General features: G+C 42.8%; 1 protein-coding gene across 2 annotated transcripts in view; it reads left to right on the top strand.

Moving 5' to 3' along the window:
* Positions 1-23,426, top strand: part of fndc3ba (fibronectin type III domain containing 3Ba) — a 343,026-nt gene that overhangs the window by 102,688 nt on the left and 216,912 nt on the right. For both annotated transcript variants that reach the window (XM_072572145.1, XM_072572146.1), the window contains exon 3: positions 7,550-7,625. In XM_072572145.1, coding sequence (XP_072428246.1) covers positions 7,550-7,625 — 76 coding nt within the window. The remainder of the gene's footprint in view (positions 1-7,549; positions 7,626-23,426) is intronic.

Raw genomic sequence — 23,426 nt, 5'->3', positions numbered from 1 at the left:
TCTTTACAATTGCAGTTAATGGAACTGACAGTAAATTATTGGCCTAGAGGGGAAATTAATTGAGTGGCAAGGGACAGAGAGTCAGCATAATAGGCAGATACTGTAATTGGCAGGATGTTTTTCATAATGTCCCACAGGATCTGTGTTGGGGCCTCACAGTGTTCATCAACTACATTGGTGGTGTATATTGAAATTTAGTGATGATGAAAATTTAGGTGGCATGGTACTGTAGTGAAGGTGGAAATATAAAAGTACAGAGGAATATTGGTAGATTAAATCAACAGACAAAACTGTGGCAAATAAGGTAATAAAACTGGACCAAATAAAATGTAGAGGAGAATAAATGATTAAAAGCTCAAAATAGTGCAGATCCAAAGAAGGTAGCTAAGTTAGTATTAACACATTGAAGGCTAAGCACAATAAACTGATGAAGGAGAAAAGGATAGAAGAATATGCTGATGGCATGAGATGAAGGGGGCTGCTTGAAGCTCCAGGTGGAGTAGGATGGAGCAAATGGCCTGTTTCTGTGCTGTAAATCCTGTGGCCAAAATTAGAAGTCTTCACTCCACCTGACAAAGGAGCACCACTCCGAACACTTGTGATTTCAAATAGACCTGTTGCACTATAACCTGATGTCATGTGACTTCTGACTTTGCTCCCCCCCCCCGTCCAGTGCAACATTGGCACCTCCACATCATGTAAACCCTGTGGAATTTGATGTGAAGTGTCCTTCTCCTGTATACGTTCTTCTTCTTTGCAGAGACACCGCACTCACAACTTCAATAACAACAACAAAAATTTCTATTTCCTTTGACTTGGTAAACATGTTCAAAGATGCCTCACAGAGGCACTTAAGAAAAAAAAAATACAACTTAAGGAAACATTAGCACAAATGCTTGGTCAAAGAGTTAGGTTTTAAGGACCATCTTAAAAGAGGAAAGATTAGTTGGGAGGGCAAGAGGTGCGGAGAGAGTGTTCAAGAGCTTGTGGCCATGGCAACTGAAGGCAGGGCCAGTGATGGATGGATTCAAATCAGAGATGCTCAAGTGGCTAGAATTGGAGGAATGTACTGACCTTGGAGGGTTATGGGGGGGAGTGGAGGAAGTTACAGCAATAAGGCAAAAGGTGACGGTGGAGATTTAAAATTGAAATTTTAGTTAAATTTGAAGCCAAGCTAGGTCAGCAAACACAGAGTTGATGGTAGGTGAATGGCACTTTCTTTGAACTGGGACGTGAGCAGTGAGCCAGAGAGCTCCATTTCATGGTGAGGAGAGGATATGAGAGGCCCATCAGGAGTGTGTTGGTATAATCAAGTCTCGAGATATTAAAGTGTGCATGTTTCCGACAGTGACTACAATAAACAGTTCTTAATTGGCTGTCAAGCCACATGAGAATATTGTGCATGTGAAACTGTGACGTTAATTAGTTTTTCTGAGTTCTTGATGAATGTTTAAGCAACAGATCTGTCGAAACAGGTGAGTGGTCATTGTGACTTTATGGAAGGAGATAAAGGCGTAATAGGATTGTCGATAGTCTAGTAATTCAAGAAGCCAGTTAGTGTTCTGGGGACATGGGTTTGAATTGTACCATAGCATTGTAGAATTGGAAATTTAACGATGACTGTGAAACCACTGTCAATTATCATAAAAATCCATCTCGTTTATTCATCTCCTTTAGGGAAGGAAATCAGCCATCCTTACCTAGTCTGGCCAATATGTGACTCCAGACTTTCAGCAATATAGTTGACTCTCAACTGACTTGAAATGGCCTAACGAGCCATTACATCCAAAAGTAACTAGGGATTGGCAATAACTACACACCCAACCAATGCTGCCCACCTCCCATGAGTGAATAAAATGGTTAAAACTTAAAGTCTTGGTGACAGGGCTGTTTTATTGCAGGTGCTCACCTCAATATCAAATCTGATTGAATGATTCTCAGCTTGCCGTCTGATTAATGGATGGAGTTGGTGGCTGAGGAGTGAAGCTGGTGGTGGGAACCAGAAACACTGACCTTAGACCTCTTGGTATTTAGTTGACGGAAATCCCTGCTCATCCAGGGCTGGATGTCAATTAATCGGTCTGACAATTTATAGAGCACGGGGGGTTGTAGACAGATGGTGAGATGGAGCCTGAAGTTGGCAATGTATGCTGACATAAATGCACACTGTTTCTGGGTGATATTGTTGAGGGCAGCATGCCAATCGAGTTGTGCAGAGTGTCACTTAGAGGGAATATTAGGGGACACCAGAGGGAACCAGGAGGGAGTGAGATGAGAAACCAACTTGCTGACTATGATCAGATGGATACGAATGGCATTGAATCCCCCTCTGCTTGACAAGTGAACTGAAGTTACCTCTCCATAAATAATGAGCAGACAGCAGCTGGCTGTTGCCCTGGCAACCAAACGTTATTAGACATTTGGCATTGTCAGCCTTTGCAGAATGGACATTTAGCTCGTTGACTTTACATGTGGGAGAAAGTTCACTCGAGGTAGAATGTTCAATTAAGTTTTTTTCTGCAATGTATGAGGGTTAAATTGCTCTGGTCCCACTCACTGATTGTCTGCGCTGCTGATTAGCATCTTTTGAGACCCGAGAGTTACTGCCAGCGAGATATTGAGACTTGGGGTGGCATCCCAAACAAACCCCATTTGACTTTCCCACCAGCATTCAGACTCTCTTATAATCTTGCTCAACTTCAAAATGTTCCAAAGCACTTTGAAATGAATGAAGCACTCGTGTTTTGAAGCTCAATCCCTATTATGATCCAGTACTTTTAACATCCCGTCTGTTATACTTCCAACTGTTTGCATTGTATTTATATTTGGGGGTGGGGGGCAATGGCTTAGGTGTAATGTCACTGCATTAAACAGTCCATATCCCCAGGCTAATGTTCTGGGGATTGGTGAATTGGAATGGGTGGATGGTGAAATTTGAATTCAATTAAAATTGGAATTAAAAACTAGCCTTGTGGTGACCTTGTAATAACTGTTGTTGTTTGTCATAAGAACCCATTTGCTTGGCTAATTTCCTTTAAGGAAGGAAGTCAGCCATCCTTACGTATATGACCCTTGACACACTCAAAGTGGTTGACTTTTAACTACCTTCTGGACAATTAGGAGCAATAAACGTTGATCTAGCCAGAGATGCACACATCTCATAATGTATTTAAAAGTCTTATATATATATATACTCACTTTGCATTCTTTCACTGAACTGACACCCCTGTGATGAGAGCTTGCTGTGCACAAATTGGCTGCTGTATTTTCCCCTGTTCAACCATTCCTCGAAAGAAAGCCCCTTGATTTCAGGAATCATTCCAGGCTAACTTCTGCAATGCAAGTTCATCCCTCCTTAGGTAAGGAGGTCAAAGCTGTGCACGCTACTCCAAGTGTGATCACACTAAAGCGCCATGTATTAGTAGCTTGAGTTCCCTAGATATATCCCCATTCTTTTGCATTAAATGCCAATAATCCATTTTCTTTTCTGATCATTTGCTGTACCCGTATGCTATCATTTTGTGATTCATGTACCAAGTCACCCAGATCCCTCTATGTTAGTGTTCAAGAATCTCTCGCTTTTTAAACTAAATGCTGCTTTTCTATTCTTCATGACAATCTAACATTTTCACACATTACAAACCATTTGCTAACATTTTGACCATCCACTTATCCTTATGTATATTCCCCTTCACAACTGGCTTTCCTACTGATGTGTGTATTGTCAGCTAATTTGGCTACAATGTAGTTATTACTTTCTTTGGCCTCAAAAATCATGTTTTTACTCAACATGTAGACTGTTAACCCAACCAACAGCTCCCATACTTGCATTAGTGAACAGCTTTCAATTTTCACCCAACAAATGGACGTTTTACTTGCCAATACCTTACAGCTGCATTTAAGAGATCAAGCAGACGATATGAGCTATGGTCTGAAGGTGTGCAGGGCTTTGCATCAGATGTCAATGGGATTTCAAAATACTAACCACCCACACACTTGTTTTTGTAGCGAATTTTCAAAGCTGCAAGGTCAGCCTACGCACCGACATCTACAGTATATTGTAAATAATTGAGGCCCCAGCTCTGATCCCTGTAGTATTCCATTAGTTATGATTAGTCAAGCTGAAAATTATCTGTACATCCCCGTCTCTCTGTTTTCTGTTTGTGATCCAATCTTCTATCCATTGTTCATATATTAACCCAACACCATGAAGTCTTAGCTTGATCCTGGTCCATATTTAATAGTCAACAAAAATCTAAAAACAAATTCTCTGATCATTATTGCATTTCTATTTGTGGGAACTTGCCATTCATAAAATAACTTCCATTTTGCCTACATCATTGGCTGTAGAACACCTTGAGTTGTCCTGATGTCACAAAAGATACTGTAATAAAACAAATTGTTTATTTCTCATCCAAACCATGAAGGTGAAAATATTTTCTTCCAAATGAATGAATGCCCACTTAGAGAAGATCATAAAGAAGAAATATGAGAGATTGTTTCATGTTTGCAAAGATATAAAAGCCTCTTGCAATGAATGCTGTCTTGACTCTGCCTTTAATTTCTATAGCACCTTTCATCATCTCAGAATATCCCAATTCAGTTTGGCTTATGGTAACTGGAATGAGGGCCAAGTAGATCTCATTGATCATGAGATTGTTGATCGGGGTTGTTAGCCTGCGCCAATCAGTGGGCCCTAGCTGACAGGTATAAACAAGAGATTCTCCACGTGTGAATAAAGGGAGACTTGGTGAAGGGATACCGGCCTCTATGGAGTTATAAAAAAAGAAAAAAAAAGAAAAAATAAACAAGAGATTAACCAACTGCATCTCATAAGAGACTGGAACGGAAGTCATACCCTTAATCTGTAAAGGCTCCCTGGCATAGGTTCTCAGTCCAGCCAAGGTCTTGCGCAAAAAAAATTAAAAAAAAGGGATTGTCAAAAAAAAAACAAGAAACTCAGAGTGTCTCCTTTTTCTAGGGACAGGCTCTGAGCTGGCTGGTCAGAGCCCATGTACTCTGCACATGGAAATAAAGGGTGACTTGTTGAGGGAATACTGGCCTCTGAGCAGTTATTTCAGGAATGGGAGAGGATCTGACTGTTGGCCAGTCTTTCTTGCTGCGAGATTAGAGGATCTTGTAACATATTGGCTGTAAGGTGTTCTTAAGCTTAAAGGAGCTACCTAATCCATGAATTTAGCCTCAGGTTTGAGATCCCAGTCCTAAGTACTGTCCTACTTAGTCGGCTAAGGGTTGAGTTGCCACATTTGGAGACAATGATAACTTTCACTATCTATGACCACTTGCATCGAGAGGAGACTTCCAAGATATGGAAAACAGCTATGAGATTATAACCAGACCATCTATTTGGTTATGTTATTTGTGGGGCAAGAGTTGGCATATGACACCATGGAAACCTCCTCTGCCTGTTTTCCTCACTCCGATGTCTGTCATGATGCAGCCATTTGAACAAAGTAACTTGACAGCCTGTACCTCAGAGTGTTAATGTTGAAGTTGAGTGACTGTTTAGATTCAGATATGCGTAAAGTTGGTGGGTCTTCAAGTTTATCTCATGCTGTGTATGATCAATTTCAATTAAAATCGCAACAATGTTACTGTATGCTTCTTTTTGCATGTCGATTGCAGTGGTCCAGTTAGTAGACTTGAGTTCAGTAACAGCATGGAGTTTCTAAAGTAGCTGAATTGTGTTTTTTTTCTTGTGTTTACTGATAAACATCTGGGCACCGACCACACATCAGGCAATTGGTTAATGAAAAAATGCATAGGCTCATTTATGAAGTATTTGCAAAATGGGTGGCAGTGTCACCCAGTTGGAGAACTTGCGTGATTGCAGTTGGCAGCTTCCACAGAACAAGCCAAGTCTGAATCACATGATGCATTAGAACAGCACCCCCTCCAGTTTTTAGGCAGACACAGTACCCACACCTACTTAAAGTGTACCACAACAAGCTCGTGTTGACCATGAAACCATTGGATTGTAATAAAAAAACCCAGCTGATTTATTATTGTCCTTTCTGTGAGAAAACCAGCCATCCTTACCCTGCTCTGAATTGCTATGTGACGGTAGTCTCCCACCAACTGCTCTCTGGCTTGTGCTGTCATGTCAATCAGTCGTAGCGAACACTGTGTGGACTGCAGCATAGAGTCATAGAGATGTACCACGAGGAAACAGACCCTTCGGTCCAACCTGTCCATGCCGACCAGATATCCCAACCCAATCTAGTCCCACCTGCCTGCACCTGGTCCATATCCCTCCAAATCTTCCTATTCATATACCCATCCAGATGCCATTTAAATGTTGCAATTGCACTAGCCTCCACCACTTCCTCTGGCAGCTCATTCCATACACTTACCACCCTCTGCGTGAAAAAGTTGCCCCTTAGGTCTCTTTTCTCTCTTTCCCCTCGCACGTTAAACCTATTCCCTCTAGTTCTGGACTCCCCGACAGCAGGGAAAAGACTTTGTCTATTTACCTTATTCATACCCCTCATAATTTTGTAAATCTCTATAAGGTCACCCCTCAGCCTCTGATGCTCCAGGGAAAACAGCCCCAGCCTGTTCAGCCTCTCCCTATAGCTCAAATTCTCCGACCCTGGTAACATCCTTGTAAATCTTTTCTGAACCTTTTCAGGTTTCACAATGTCTTTCCGATAGGAAGGAGACCAGAATTGCATGCAATATTCCAACAGTGGCCTAACAAATGTCATATGCAGCCATGACATAACCTCCCAACTCCTGTACTCAACACTCTGACCAATAAGAGGAAAGCATACCAATGCCTTCTTCACTATCCTATCTACCTGTGACTCCACTTTCAAGGAGCCAGGAACTTGTACCCCAAGGTCTCTTTATTCAGCAACACTCCCTAGGACCTTACCATTATGTGTATGAGTCCTGCTAAGATTTGCTTTCCCAAAATGCAGCACCTTACATTTACCTAAATTAAACTCCATCTGCCACTTCTCAGCCCATTGGCCCATCTGATCAAGATCTTGTTGTAATCTGAAGTAACCCTCTTCGCTGTCCACTACACCTCCAATTTTGGTGTCATCAGCAAACTTACTAACTGTACCGCTTATGCTCATATCAGTTCAAGAAAGATGGCTCACCGTTACCTTCCCAAGGGAAACTGAGAATGCGTGATAAATGCTGTCTTTGCATGCAGCCACACGTCCCAAAGAATGAGTAACAGTTTCCACCATCACAATGTGTCTTGAGAAATCTGGATAGTGGTGCTTCCATTGCCCCTGTGGCATCCTGACGTGTGATTACTGGATAGTGGTTTGAGGGAGGAGTCCTCAGCAGTTTCCTCCTCTCTCAATGGGCTGAAGAGGGGGTCAGGCAAGGCAAGTGCCAAGTACTGAGTCCCACTGTGAAGGCACAGAGCTCCGTAGACTGAAATCCAGTCGCTCTGCAGTCTTCGATTCTATTGTTTCAGTTTCAAACACTCAGTCATAACCTTTTGAGATATGAAGAGATTTTCTTCTTGTACTTGGTGCTGCAGCTAACTCTTGTGTCTTTGTTGCAGGTTATTTTAGTTCAGGTTAATCCGGGAGAAACCTTCACCATAAGAGCAGAAGATGGATCTCTGCAGTGTATCCAAGGTAGGACAATAACCTGTGCAGGGGCAAGACTGTTGGGTGTGTTAGACAGATTGTATATTCATATTGTACACTGCCCATCCATCCAAACAGCGACCTCTGTAACACTACTTAAAACAAGTATTTGATTTGGTTAGATTATTACAGATTTGATATTGGGGCACTCGCTTGTAATGAAGAGCAGGAATCCTGCCTGATGTTATTCCTTAACTCCAGGTTGTTCTGTAATCGTATTGCAGACTGTCCTGCTTTGTATCTGCAAAACCAGGCTCACACTCTGTCATGGATAGACAATGCCATGTGGGGATCAGCTGATATTGTAATATCTGGAACATTACGAAGGCTGAATTCTAGTTTGGCTGAAATGAATGAGTGATATTAATTATATTATGCTTTGTAACAATTCACCAAGAAGCTAATTATAGCAAATCAGTGACACATCTTCCCAATGCCAGAGCATGCAAACAATGAGCCATTCAAAGTTATTTGGCCTGTGAATAAACAACACATTTGAATCACCCCAAACTTCTCCGAAAGTGTTAGATCTTAATTTTTGTGGCTTTGACAAATTTACAGTCTTTAATTATTATGTTTGTGATTATGGAAACCCAATCCAGCTTCACGGTGATGGTTAGAGTGAGTCACAGCCATAACAGATCTTTTTAAGTATGTTCTATTTTGAGTGATTTCAGTCAGGTGTCAAGCTGTTGCATGGATCATAGCTGGCCAGCTGTACTGATGGGGCCATCCTTTGTGACTGAACGTATCTCAAATTTCCTGTGTTCCAGCTGAAAGTCCCTTTCTGGCATTGTGCTAGAACAATAATCTGCCCTGCCTTTACATTACTAACTGAAAGGGAGGAGGTCATTCAGCCCTTCCTGCAAGACAATCATATCAAGCCTACGCACGGCACCTCAACTGTACTTACCTGTCATAGATGACATTGGTCAGGCCACTGTTGGAATATTGCGTGCAGTTCTGGTCTCCTTCCTATTGGAAAGATGTTGTGAAACTTGAAAGGGTTCAGAAAAGATTACAAGGATGTTGCCAGGGTTGGAGGATTTGAGCTATAAGGAGAGGCTGAACTGGGTGGGGCTGTTTTCCCTGGAGTGTCAGAGGCTGAGAGGTGACCTTAAAGAGATTTACAAAATTATGAGGGGCATGGATAGGGTAAATAGGCAAAGTCTTTTCCCTGGGGTCGGGGAGTCCAGAACTAGAGGGAAAAGGTTTAGGGTGAGAGGGGAAAGATATAAAAGAGACCTAAGGGGCAATTTTTTCACACAGAGGGTGGTACGTGTATGGAATGAGCTGCCAGAGGAAGTGGTGGAGGCTGGTACAATTGCAACATTTAAGAGGCATTTGGATGGGTATAGGAATAGGAAGGGTTTGGAGGGATATGGGCCAGGTGCTGGCAGGTGGGACTAGATAGGGTTGGGATACCTGGTCGGCATGGGCGGGTTGGACCAAAGGATCTGTTTCCATGCTGTACATCTCTATGACTCTATGACTCTATAACTCTACATCCTTCCATGCCCTTGGCCAACGAAGATCTCAGACTTGAAAGTTCCAATTGACTCCCAATATCTGTCTACGGAGAGAATTCCAGGTTTCCTCTACCTTTGGTTTGAAACGATGCGCTGTAATTTGCTTCCTAAACCTGAAGCTTATTTTTCTCCCCTTGTCTGAAACTCTGCTGACTAAAGAACACAACTTTGATTTTTTATTGTCACATGTACATCGATACAATGCAAAGTTTTGTTTTACGTGCAGTACAGGCAGATCATAACATTCAAAGATCATAGGGTGATCGAGCAGGGCAAGGGGTACAAAGTAACAACTGCAAAGAAGATGCACAAAAAGCAAGATCAACATTCGATTTGAAATTTGATAGTTCCATTCAGAAGTCTAATAACAGCAGGGAAGAAGCTGACAGATGAGCTTGGAAGAAATTGTAACTGGGGTGTGAGGGGTCTTTGATGTCGACTGCCTTTCCGAGGCAGGGAGAAGTGTAGCTGGAGTCAATGGATGGATAGTTGGCTTGCGTGATGGACTGTGCTATGCTCAGAACTCTCAGCAGTTTCTGCGTCTTGATTGTTCCTCAGGCTTAGATGATCTAATACCTTGAGAAAAAATGATATTGACCTCTAATGTGGCGAAAAGAAATTTGGCCTTCATCCGGACATATCAGCACTGGCGTCAGAAAAGGACACAAAGATTCCAACTTTCAGTTTGTTAATGGAAGGTCTAAGCGCAAGGCTGAATAGCTAAATCTGTCTTGCCACCCAGTCAAGACCTTGCATCTCCCCAACTTCCCCAACTCCGACTGAGTTGCTGTAGCAAGATAACATTTCACAGACATGTTATTCAGGATGAAGGTCAGTAACATAGAAGATCCAAATGTTTTTTCCATCACACAGCTGACCAGGAGTCTCTCCCCTCTTAGTGCCCACCATTAATGTGTGTTGCAAGTATTTGCACATTGATACTTAACCTGTTTGGCTATACTATACTGCATCAAATCTCGAACATATGATCCAGAGGCTAGGACACTGCACCATAAGGTCTCCCAGATAACTGTTCAATAATAAGACCACAAAATAAAGAGGAACTTTTCCCACTGGCGGGTGGTCTGTAATCAGTACAGTTTCAGTTTCATTCAGAGCTTTGGCAAAGGAACGAGGAGGGAGATGAATTTTGTTAATCAACACAGCAGATGTAATCCAGGAAACACAGGCTGACAAAGCCGTGGAAGTGGACTGAGTGGTAAATTTCCAGAGGGAAATTGGAAAAATACTTGAAAAATCAAAATGGAAATTGTGGAGCAAGAGAGTGCAACTTATTGGCTAGCTCTTGCAAAGAGCTGGCCCAGGGGTGTTGGATTGAATGGCCTCTTCCTGTGCGGTGTCATTTTGAAAATGCTAAATTAATCAAAGGATGTCTGAAATAAAAACAGAAAATGCTGGAGAAGCTCAGCAGGTATGGCAACATCTGTGGAGAGAGAAACAGAGCTAATGTTTTGAGTCTTCAGAACCAGAGTCATATCAAACTCAAAATGTTAATTCTTTCTCTCTCTCGACAGATGCTGTCAGATGTACTAAATTTCTTTATCACATCCTCCCTGATTTCTTCAGATTTTCATTATCTGCAGTATTTTGCTTTTATTTGAAAGGGTATTTGATCTGCTGCTTGCATTCAGTTGCTGCTACTGTTTGTTTGTTTGGGGATTGGTGTAGCTCAGTTAGCTGGATGGTTGATTTGCAAAGCAGTGTGATGTCAGCAGAATAGGTTCACTTCCCATCACTAGTTCAGGTTAACATGATGGAATCTTCTTCTTAATTTCATCCATTGTCTGAGGTATGGTGACCCTCAGGTTAAATCGCTACCAGTTGTTTCTCTCCAGTGAAAGAGAGCAGCCCTGTGATTTGTAAGACTATGGTGACCTGACTGTTTGGTAATTGGTGTTTAGATTCTCCTACATATCCTGGCTGTTTGAAAGATTCTGAGCCTGTCTGAGTAACTGTTAAGAATCCTTATCTAAAAGCTTCCTACTAATGTGCAGCTGTCATTTGTCTCCAGACCTCTTTACTTTATTAAGGAGGTGGTCCATTGCACGATAACAACAATTGCATTTCTACAACACCTTTAACAGTGTAAATCATCCAAAGGTGCCTCACCATACAAAACACAGGAACAGGTGACCGAAAGGTAGGTCAAAATGGGAAGCTTTTGAAGAGATTTGTAAAGCAGGAGTGAGACAGTGAGGTTTAACGCTGGAATTCCAGAGATTAGGCCCCAGGCAGCTGAGGTCATGACCTCTGATGGTAGAGCAATTCAGAATGAGGATTTTCAAACAATTGGAGGTGCGCAGAGATCTCAGCGTGTTGTGGGGCTACAGGAGATTACCAAAATAAGGAGCAGCAAGACCATGAATGGATAACTGAACTGATTGAAGTGTTGTCAGTTAAGGAGCAGTTCAGATCAGCAAGCGCAGGATGTGACTGTGACTTGATGAGAGCTAGGCTAGGGGAAGGAGGATTCTGAATGAGTCGAATTCTGTCAGAACGACGGGGGTGGGGGTGGGGGGGGGGGTGGTCAGCCAGTATCTCATTGGTCAGTTGGCATTGTTTCCACAGCAGATAGGTCAAACGAGATGGGGGAGGAGATGGGCGGTAGTCAAATTAGGGGGACGAGTGGATCTTTGGGAAGTGCTTTTTTGGAACACTGTATCTCTGAAGACTGACTGCTATTGGAGAAGGGACAGAAGGAAGCAGCTGAGATGGAATGTCAGTTATGAGGATCAGTTTAAAGATATTGTATGTGGTTTTGTTAAAGAAATGTGTGTGAAAGGAGGCTGAGAGGTGAACTTATAGAGGTATATGAAATCATGAAGGGCATAAATAGGGTGAATAGCCAAGGTCTTTTCCCTGGGGTGGGGGAGTCCAAAACTAGAGGGCATAGGTTTAGAGGGGAAAGATTTTAAAGGAACCTGAGGGGCAACGTTTTCACGCAGAAGCTGTTTTGTGTATTGAACAAGCTGCCAGAGGAAGTGATGGAGGCTGATACAATTATAACATTAAGAGACATTCAGACAGGTACATGGATAGGAAAGATTTAGAGAGATATGGGCCTTTTGAACCGGGACTAGCTCAGTTTAGAAAACTTGGTCAGCACGCACAAGTTGGACGAAAGGGCCTGTTTCCATGCTGTATGACTCTAAGTCAAGTATTAGTAAGGATCTGAGAGGTAGTAAAATCTTGGTTGAGGTGTACAGATGGAGGTTCCCTCTCACGAGGATGTTTGGAGCGTAGAATACGTGAATCAATCCTTACCCTTATCCCCTTGAACCCAGCCCTCCCTCCCCCAGGGTGATCATTATCGTCATGAACAATCCCTGACATAAACTATTAGAACTGTTTAAAAAGGCAGCTGTGCCATCCAGTCATCATTCGACTGGCATGTGTTCAGGTCAGACTCTGGGAATCTGACTCACTGAGGTTGCTAAATCAGGATCCCTTATCCCAGTGACAGACTCCCAGGCTCTGGTCTCCAAGCCTGCCGCCAGGATAAGGAAACTGGGCTTTGTAGTCTGAAATTCTCCGAACCCAAAATAAAACCACCACTCTATAGAAACAGCTTGTGATAGGAGAGTGAATGTAATTGAACTGGTTGTACAAACATTGTTGAGGCACAGGCTTTTTAAAAATTCATTAATGGGATGAGAGCTTCTCTAGTTAAGCCAGCATTTATTGCCCGTCCCTAATTGCCCAGAGGGCGGTTAAAAGGCACCCACATTGCTGTGGATCTGGAATCACATATAGGCCAGACCAGGTAAGGATGGTCATTTCCTTTCCTGAACAACGTTAGTAAACCAGATGGATATTTTCCTTGACAATTGACAATGGATTCATGGACATCATTAGACCCTTAATTCCAGATTTTTCTTGAATTCAAATGCCACCATCTGCTATGGAGGGATTCAAACCCAGGTCCCCAGAACATTACCTGGGTCTCTGGATTAATAGTCCAGCGAAAATACCACAAGGCCGTCACTTAGTTTAAATTAAGGTTGCCTTTTTCTCCCTTATTTCCTCATGGGATATGGACATTGATGGTTAGGCAAGCACTTATTGCCCAAACCTCATTATCCTTTTGACTAGGGTGTCTTCAAAGTCTGAACTAGTGTCAAGCAAAGCTGTGTGTTAGTCCCATGCTATTTATGATGTGCCTGGTCATTCCCCTGAGCAAAGATCCACCTGTCCTGTGAGTATTAAATACCACCTGAGTGGAAAACGCATTGATTCAGTCAACTGTTCTGAACCCGATTAAATGGACAGGGACTACTCTATGGGGATGATTTCAGAGTCATTGCCTATTTTGTATTTCTATACCGTTCATGTCAGTCACTCTAAATTCCACATCCTCACCCCTCCCCAAGTAAGGACTTTGTCCTGAATTCCTGATTGAACTTATTAGCGACTGTCTGCTGTCTGATACAGGAAACATCTTCTAGCCAATCTGTTCCTTTCATCAACTTTAGCAGTCTCAGGAACCGAATCCCAGCCTATATTTAGCATCACCTTCTCATACTGTTTCCCTGATAGAATGATTCTGTGGTACACATGGATGTATAAAGCTGCGGCCATCAGTGCACTTCCCCTTGGTTAGGCCTAACACCGGGTTGGCATGGTGGCTCAGTGGTCAGCACTGCTGCCTCACAGTGCCAGGGACCCCAGTTTGATTCCCGCCTTGGTCAACTGTGTGTGTGTGTGTGTAGTTTGCACATTCTCCCCGTGTCTGCGTGGGTTTCCTCCGGGTGCTCTGGTTTCCTCCCACAATCCAAAGATGTGCAGGTTGGGTGAATTGCTCATGATGAATTGCCCATAGTGCATCAGTCAGGGATAAATATAGGGAAGGGGAATGGGTCTGGGTGGATTACTTTTCGGAGGGTTGATGTGGACTTGTTGGGCCGAATGGCCTGTTTCCAAATTATAGGGATTTAATCTAAGTGCTACAGTGGGAGAGGATCAACCACTAGCGAGGAGTCTTAAGAAGAGGCTCTTCCTAAACAAGGGTTTGTTTTATTGCATGTTAACAATTAGGTAAATGGTACATTAGCTGGTCAGGCTACTGGGGGAGGTGGATATCCCTTTCTACATCCAGAGCTGTTGTCCTCGTTTTCCTCCCTCAGGACTTCAGATTGGATGGAGGTTAATGCAGTGTTCAACATTAACCCTTTTAGTACCTGCTTCTCGTCCAACAGCTTCCAGCTCCTGATGTCCACCCAGTGAATGATGCTCAAATGGGAACTGGACCTTCACCCTTCCTGATTTTTCTGCACGTTCTGACATTCCAGCCGACGGTCACTGGGTAGGGATTGTGAGGAGGACCAATGAGGAATGTCCAGATGAGTTGAATTACCAAGAGGGACAAATTCATCCGGCTGAATTATACTTCAGGATGATGTCAGGAAGAGGGGCTGCAGGAGAAAGAGTTGTAGCAAATAAAATAGGCAGACCATTGCCAAGTTCAGTCCGAACAATCTCATAAAGGCAGAGGCCACACAGCAGTGATCCAGGTAGAATTGCTGACTGGACAATCTGGATCCTGTGCTGAGAACCTGGTTGCTAAGAATCTGCATTTTTTTGCCAGGTTCCTCTCTAAATCCCCTGATTTTACCTTGCTGCCTGATGGGTGCTGTTTTGAAATGATGAATGAGCAGAGACTTGTCTTCTGGGCCAAGGCATCTTGCACTCTCTCTCTCTCTCTCTCTCTCTCTTCCCTCTGCTGTTGATAAAATGGGCAGTGCAGACATATTCCCAATCTATTGGGACACATACAGACAATCCCTTAACATGGCAATGGTTTACTTACATCCCAAGGTCAGCATTACTGCAGAATCACACAGAAGAGAACTGTGATTTTGCACTACCCTGTTCAACCTCAAGAAGTCCCAAACTGCTTCATAATCAGTGAAGTACTTTATGCAGTATTGTCACAATTGTAATATAGGACATAGAACATTACAACACGGGAATGGCCCTTCAACCCACCATGTCTGTGTTGACCGTGATGCCATTCTAAACTGATCCCGTCTGCCTGCACATGGTCTCTATCCCTGTATTCCTTGCCTGTTCATATATCTGTCTAAGTGCCTCTGAAACATTGTTAATATATCTACCTTTCCAGGCAAAGTGTTCCAGGGGCACCTGCCATCCTGTGGACAAAAGCTTCCCTAACACACCTCCATTAAACTTTTCCCCTATTTCCTCAAACCGATGCCTGCTGATATTTGACATTATAGCGAGGACGGCACCCAATTTGTCCACAGCAAGGTCCCATAAGCAGCCAAGAGAAATGCCTGGGAATAGGGTACTGAGTTGGGTGATCATCCACGATCATATTCAATAGCAGAGCAGGCTTGAGGGGGTCAAATGGTATCCTACAGCTCCTGTTCTCTATATATTTCTCTGAGTTAACCACATCATTTTTATATTTAAATGTTGAGGGTTGAGGAATAAATATTTTCTAGGGTATCAAGAGAACTCTCCAGTTCCTCTGCAAAACATTGCCTTGACGCATATCCTCAGTTTAACATCTCACCTGAAAGATAGCTGCCCCATCACAAGTCCCACACCGAGAGATTTGCTGTCAATGAACATACTACCTGCATTACATTAGAGCTGGAAAATAAGTCAAGTGGAGGAATTTATGGACTCAGTAAATCAGTGCTTCTCAAACTTTGTTCCACTGTGACACTATTTCAAAGCTTGAAAATTGTCATGAGCCCTTGGTGAGAGCAGGGGCCTGGTAGAGTTGGAGGTATAGCTGTTTTAACTCATTCGGATGTCAACTTCCCTAAACACTTCATACACTTCAAGTGCACAGTACTGTAGTGTGTACATTCTCAAAATGGACAGCAAGAACTCACCAAGGCTCCTCGGACAGCACCTCCCAAACCCATGACTTCTACCATCTAAAAGGACAAGGGCAGCAGTTACATGGCAACACCATCACCTGCAAGCTCCCCTCCAAGCCACTCACCATTCAGACTTGCAAGTATATCACCGTTCCTTCATTGTCACTGGGTCAAAATCCTGGAACTCCCTCACCAATAGTATTGTGGATCGACATACAGCACATGGTCTACAGCGGTTCAAGAAGTCAGCCCACCACCATCTTCTCAATGGTAACTAGGTACAGACAATAAATACTGACCTTGACGTCCGCATCCCTTAAAAAGAATATGATATATTGATTGAGTCTCCGAGTGGAATGCTACACCATTGGAGTTGGCATCTTATAGATGGGATGCTAAACCAAAGAGGTTTTAGCAATTTGATTTGATTCTGTGAAAGTAAATAAAGATAAACTGCTTCATGTGACAGAAGTACGTGTAACCAGAGGACGCAGATTTAAGTTGATTGGTGATAAGAACTAGAAATGAAGTAGTAATGTTTTTTCACATAGTATGATGTGGTGAGGTGCATTCTACTTGACTGAGCAATGAGAGCAGTTTCAGTAATTGTATAAAGAGATTGGCCAAATAATTGAGGCGGGGACAGTCACACGGCTGTGGCATAAGAGCAGGTCGCTGGCTATCTCAAAGAAACGGACTTGATGGATTGAATGGTTTCCTCCTATCCATCAGTGACTCTAGATATAGTTAAGGCCTGTGATGTTGGAATCCCTGTATTGTACAAAACAGAGGAACATGCAACTTCACACACAGTAAAGAGTAACTACAAGCTTTTGTTTGGTTGTTGTCTAGCCGTCCTGGTATTGCAGTCTCCTGAGTATTTCAGATTAGTTTGTAACCTTGAAATGTTTCCAACTATTTCCTTTCATAATCAGAAAGTTTCTGCTTTGATGTTCAAGTTTTGATTTTTTTTGGCGTGACTTGGGTTTGATGATCAGAAAGCTCCCTGCCTATGAAGTTAACTCATACAGCGCAACATCTTTCAGAGAGGGCTTGCACCTGATGAAAAAAATCCCCCTCCTCTTTCAGATGCACAGTTCCACTTCATCCCCAGCTTTCACCCTGTTCCGTGTAAGAAGTGTAAAGCAGAAAGAATGCACATTCTATCAGTGTACATCCTCGGTTAGAATCATTTTTATGAAGTGCAGTCACTGTTGTGAAACAGGGCAGTTAATCTGGGTACAGCAAGATCACAAAACTGCCACCAGGTAATGACTGGATAATCTGTTTACACTAACTTTGGTCAGAGGACCAATATTGGTTCAGGTTAGCTGCTTTTGATTTGAAATAATTCAACTGATTTTTATGCTGGGCTGAGTGTAAATGGGCCTCAGCTGTTTATGTGGCACCTCTGAGATTGCTTTTCCAGTAATGCAGTCCTGCCCTAGTTGGATTAGGTGAACCAGTTCAGATTGGAGTCTGTGAGATGGTTAGGGGTGGGGAGGTTTGGAGTGCAACCCATAGCAGACAGGAGGAATATCGGTCAACATTCTGATTCCTGATTATTGTCCAGGAACTCTCACCTAGCAGTGATCAGTGCACCATGGAGCTAGAGTAGGTATAAGTAGCTGGGTTTCATCTGAGTTTAGTAATCCATTATCCAGTCTTGGACAGGACCTCACTTAACCATAGGCTCAAAAATAATCAAATTACCATGTATTTACAGATGTTTTCTAATCAACCTGTTCAGAGATGTTACCACAGACCCAGTGTGTATTGATAGATCCCCTTTAATGTTCCAAGGTGCTAATGAGACATCAAAGAACAGGAGGTATGAGAACAGGTGACCAAAAGCTTGGATGAAAGCCATGGGATTTAAAAAATATCTTAATAGAGGATACTGAGTTGGAGAGGTGTGGAGAGAGAATTCCAGAGACTAGAATCCAGGGAACTGAAGGCACAGGTGACAATGGTCAAATGCTTAAAATCATGGATGCTCAATAGGCCAGAATTGCAGGGGTGCAGGGTTGTCATAGGTTTGGAGGGCTAGGGAAGGTTACAGCGTTGAAGGATAATGACTAATGAGAACAAGGGAATTTTAAAATCTGAGGATTGCTGAACTGGGTGCCAGTGCAGATCAGAGAGAGCATAAGTGGGTTTGGATGCAGGCAGCAGGACTTTGCCACAGCTGATATTTCTGGTTCACTCACTTCCCCCATTTCCCTCGGATCCATTGGAAGGTGTGCTTGCTGTCGGGTGACAGATCTGGATGAGGCCTTGCTGTGTTGCAGTTTCCCCTCCCCCACTTGCCATAGGGGAATGTTTGAGTTAATGATCGCAGGAACAGCGTCAGACTGGCAAAAGAACTCCCTGAATTCAATGAAATACTTGGTAGTGCACTGGAAAGCTCTAAAATGACTGGTATTAATCTTACTGTAATTGTGCCATTATGGCAATCCTAAACAATGGTGAACTATTGGGTGTTTACCTCTGCATTTCTGGTGACAGAATTCCGTTTGGATGCCCTTCCTCAATCTTATTTCTAGCCACCCTGGTACATTTTTCATCTTGTTTCCTTTAATTTGTCTTGTCTTTATCTCTGCACTGTCTGACTGTCTCTCTCATTCTCTGTCTAATCTCTCTCTTTGTCATGTCTTTGTCTCTTTCTGTGTCTCTGTCTCTATCTCTCTCTCCGACACACTGCCTTTGTCTGTCTCTCTTCCCATTTGTCTCTCATTTTTTCTGTCTATGCACCTCTCTGCTTCTCTTCCTCACTCTATTCTCCATTCCTTCTGTGTCCCCATCTATCTCTGTTTCTGAGATCTTCTGTCTTCTCTCGTTGTTTCCTTCTATCTGTTACTCTTGTTTCTTGCTGTCTCTGTCTCTCTCTCTCTTAATTTGTGACTGTCTCTTGAGATGATCCTGGAATGGTTGGCCTAACATATGATGAATGGCTGAGGATGCTGGGATTGTATTCATTCGAGTTTAGAAGGTTGAGATGAGATCTAATAGAAACTAACAAGTTAATGCATGGCTTAGAAAGGGTGGACGCTGGGAATTTGTTTCCTTCGGGTGGGGACCCGTGGACACAGCCTTAGAATTAGAGAGGGTCAGTTTAAAATGGAAATGAGGAGACATTTCTTTAGCCAGAGAGTGGTGGGCCAGTGGTATTGATGGACCGAATGACTTTACTCCCACGTCTATGTCTTATCGTCTTCCTGTCTCCTTTTCTCTGTCTCACCCTGCCTCCTATCTTTGATTTTTCCATTATCTCTCTGTCTCTCATTCTGTCTGACGAGCTGTTATGCCTTCAGTTAACCGGTTATACTAGGCACTAAGAAGATAAATTCTAGGTTTACCCTGCTCTGCCAACTGGGTTCTAGACTGTCCTGAATTGTGGTACAGTCGATTAAACACTTTTGGAAATGTAATCACTGCTATAATGCAATTTGTACACAGCAAGCTCTCAAAAATTAAACAGCAATCTGGCAACGATCAGATGGCATTTTTAGTGATATTGGTTGGGGGGATAAATGATGACCCAGGACCTCAAGGAGAACATACCACCTCCTCTTGAAAATTATTGGCATGGGATTTTCTTCACATCTGTCTGTGAGGACAGACTGGACTACAGATGAACATCTTGAGAGAAAGGTACCACTGCCGACAGTGTAGATAAATGATGGACTCAAGGCTCTGGAGCGGGATTTTGAAGTCAAAGCTTTCTGACTCGGAGGTGACCGTCACCCACTGAGAGGAAACAAGGAGTATGTGATTCGTGGTTGAAATCTCCTGCACTCAAAATTTCTGAGCTTTGATGAGTTGTTTCTCCTCAAGTTGCTCTCAATAATTCACTAAAGGTTAGGCCTCATTTTCCTACTGCAGTGTAGTTTGGGTCTTCATTAATTTGTATAAACAGCTGTGAAATATCAATTATAAATTCAACAGGAATATAATGTGACAGCTCTGCTCACTGTAACAACAAAACCATTTAGACAGAGAGCTTCTGAAATCATTGTCTTACTAACATGAAGTTTATCTTTCACTGGCCCAGCACACCACGAAGTGCTGCCCAACCATTGACATTCTTCAGCTGTTCATCTGATGTGGGAAACAGAGCTTGTTAATTTGTGCACAGCACCATCCCTCAAAGAGAAAGATGATACTCATCAGATTGGTTTCAGCTCAGGGACAATATTGAACAGAACATCAGGATAGCATTCTTCTGCTCAGCAAATAGCAAATAAGGGATGTTTTATGTTCACCTGAAAAAGCCGATTAGACTTTGGCTTACCATCTTATATGAAAAGTTGACATCTTCGACAGTCTGGCACCCCCTCAGTACTGACCCCCTGTTAATGAACACCGCCTCACTACCAACCATCCGACAGTGCGGCACTCCCTCAGTACCAACCCTCCGACTGTGCGGCATTCCCACAGTACTGACCCTCTGACAGTGTGTACCCGCTCATTACTGCACTGGCAGCATCTCCTGGAATTGAGCTCTGTGTTTTGTTTGAAACCAATGACTTTATAACTTAGAGGGAAGAGTGAGGCATAGATGGCACTGACTAGTGAGTAAAAACACCCAAATTAAAAGCAGGATTGGTCACTCGACCTTTTCGGCTCGTTGTCCTATTCAATATAGTTGTGGTAGATCTGATTGTGGGCTTAACTCCGCAATTCTGTCTGTCCCCTGACTCCCTTTGTCTAGTTTGGAGGAAACAGCTGTTTATTCTGCCCTTCTGGTTAGACTGTGACTTTTCACAGCACATAGCAAGAACCAGATAAATCATATATTGATAAGAGACTATTTTTGGCTGTAGTATTTGGTGACTATGTTGGTAAATTTATCAACTTCTCGAAATTCATTCAGCAATTTCCCAGAAAACCCTTTTTGGTGCAGTCCTTGTACAAGTTACTATTTTGTGCTGAAGATTACAGTACTTAAAATCTCTATACGAATAAATGAGACAAAGACATCTGCTCACAGTATTTAAAACAAATCTTGCAATTTAGTGAAGTTGCTTTGAAGTGTGGTGTTGCCTGAAGCTTTATCCATAACACCCAGCATGCTCTAATTAACAATTTCAATGTAGTCAACCCAATTGGTTTATTTTGATGGAAAATTAGTCTGGGAAAGCTGACGAATTCGTCGTTTGCCTTGCCTTTTGATATTTGCTTCGGAGACAAATTCCAGTTAATTTTACTGCCTTTTCAAAAAAAAGATGTTTTTGCCTGTGGGAGAGTGGATGGATTTCCATTCTTACTAATTTTCCATTGGATGCTTGTTTGTGTATAAGCAGCAAGTCCTGCCTCGCCTGAGCAATGTACGAGAGGAATAACGTTTCCTGGCAATATGTCTGTGTAGGTGTTCCTTCTTATCTCAAACTGCACCGATTCAAGTCTCGAGGCCATTGCCAGCTGACACCATTCTGTCTGGCCCTGGTCTAATGGAAAATAAAGGGGCTTGCATTTTGATAGCACTTCTCACAATATCAGGAAGCCCCAAAGGGTCACAGACAATGTGGTTGTTTTGAATTGTCACAAGCATCAACATCTTTTTGTAACTTCAGATTTGAATGCACAGGTCATGAAGCAGGGATTATTTATTTCATTGCCATCATATCATTTCAATTGCTTGAAGGGCAATTAACATTAAACAGAAATACACAGTATTTAAATGGAAATAAGTTCGTGGTTTACATCTGATTGAGGCAATCCTTAGTCTGTTTGATCTTTTTCCCCATGAGGTCTCTTTTCCCCCCCCCTTTCCTCCAGAGAGGGTCCACTTGCTTTGTCTAGCTGCCAGGCAGGCTGCCCTCCCTCACTATCGCCACCTGATGCTGGAGGCCCTGGCACTTTTGCCTGAGGTGCCCTGCTCTGTGCTCATCCACACCACCATTACCTGCGGCTGGGGATCCTGTTACACTTCCAATGACATGTAGCAATCTGTTGGGGTGGGATTAATTCCAAGGCTGCACTTTTCCTGATGACTGAAGAGCCAGAACTATGAGAAACTGGTTCCACCATGAGTGCTGTCTATGAGCTGGTTATTAATTATCGCTGTGGGTCGTTGTTATCGGTGTATTCACTGTTGTAGATTTTTTGTTCATGCTGTCATGCAACATTGGCGGCTTTAGCAAGGCCAGCAAATGTTGCTCATTCTGTATTGACCTTGGCCAGAATTTTCTTGCTGTGTGCCTGTATAGATGTTCCTTTGTGTCCATCATTGATGAGCTGGGGAAGCTGTACCTATTCAAAACTCTTCAATGGCCATTTCAGTGGCAAGCAGATGATTTGGTTCTGGAGTCACATTATAGACCAAACCAGGTAATGGTGGTAGATTTCTATCCCTAAACCAGATTGAAGCAGATGGGTTTTTGCAACAATTGATGATTTCTTTGCATGATTGACACCAGATTCAATAATTAATTTAAATTCCACCAGTTGCTGAGGTGGAAATTGAACCCATGCACACAGAACAATTGACTCAGCCTCTGGATTATTGTGGGATGATCATTGTTTAACCACCTCCCCTTGTAAGAAATACAGCTGCCAGTTTGTGTTGTGTGAGCTATCCTCCCACAAATCGGAATGTGATAAATGAGCTGTTTTAGTCATGTTGATTGATTATTTGGCAGGACACCAGGGAGAAACATTAGATTCTCCTGAGAGGGAATGTGAACTGCAGTTTGGAATCTCATCCAGAAGACAGCGCCTCTGACTGTGTTGCATCCCCTTCAGTACTGCCATCTCTGGGATTTTGTGTTGGAGGGCTCAGGATTTGAGCCCACAGCTCTCCAGCTTCCAAGTAGGGATTCTACCAACTGAGTCACGGCTGGCAAACTTTAGTTGAGGTTAATAATTCCAAGCTTCTGAGTTACAAGAATCATAATCATTTGTCCAATGTAACCCTATTCTCACCTTTGACACATTGCTTGAGTTCTGATATTGCAGCTGTTTTATGAATGTGGAACTTTCAAGATCAGCTGCAGATGTGATACGAAGGTTGAGTGCGATGGATCCATTGATATGAATTGACAGATCAATATATGAATGGGACAACAGAAAATAACCTAACACATGAAAATGATCAGAGTTGTTCACCTCTTGTAGCCTCTGATCTCTTTCCCCCTCTGGTAAACTTTTACACAAATGATTTTAATAAAAAATGACAGAGATTCTGAGCTGGAGGCTTATAGCAAGTTACACAAAAGCGGCTTACTGTCCATGAAGCCTTAACTCATGCAGCACACATTAGATCCTCAAAGGGTTCCTTCTTTGATCCAGAGCAAGGAAGTGTGCTAAACCTTAATAAAACACAGACTTGGCCCCAGCTTGAGTCTTATGTTCATTTCTGGGCACTGCACTTTGTGAGAGATAGC

This window comes from Chiloscyllium punctatum, chromosome 6, assembly GCF_047496795.1.
Source record: "Chiloscyllium punctatum isolate Juve2018m chromosome 6, sChiPun1.3, whole genome shotgun sequence".
In the NCBI taxonomy this organism is placed as follows: Eukaryota; Metazoa; Chordata; class Chondrichthyes; order Orectolobiformes; family Hemiscylliidae; genus Chiloscyllium; species Chiloscyllium punctatum.
The sequence above is the reverse complement of the archived record's forward strand: the minus strand, read 5'-3'. Positions and strand labels throughout refer to the sequence as shown.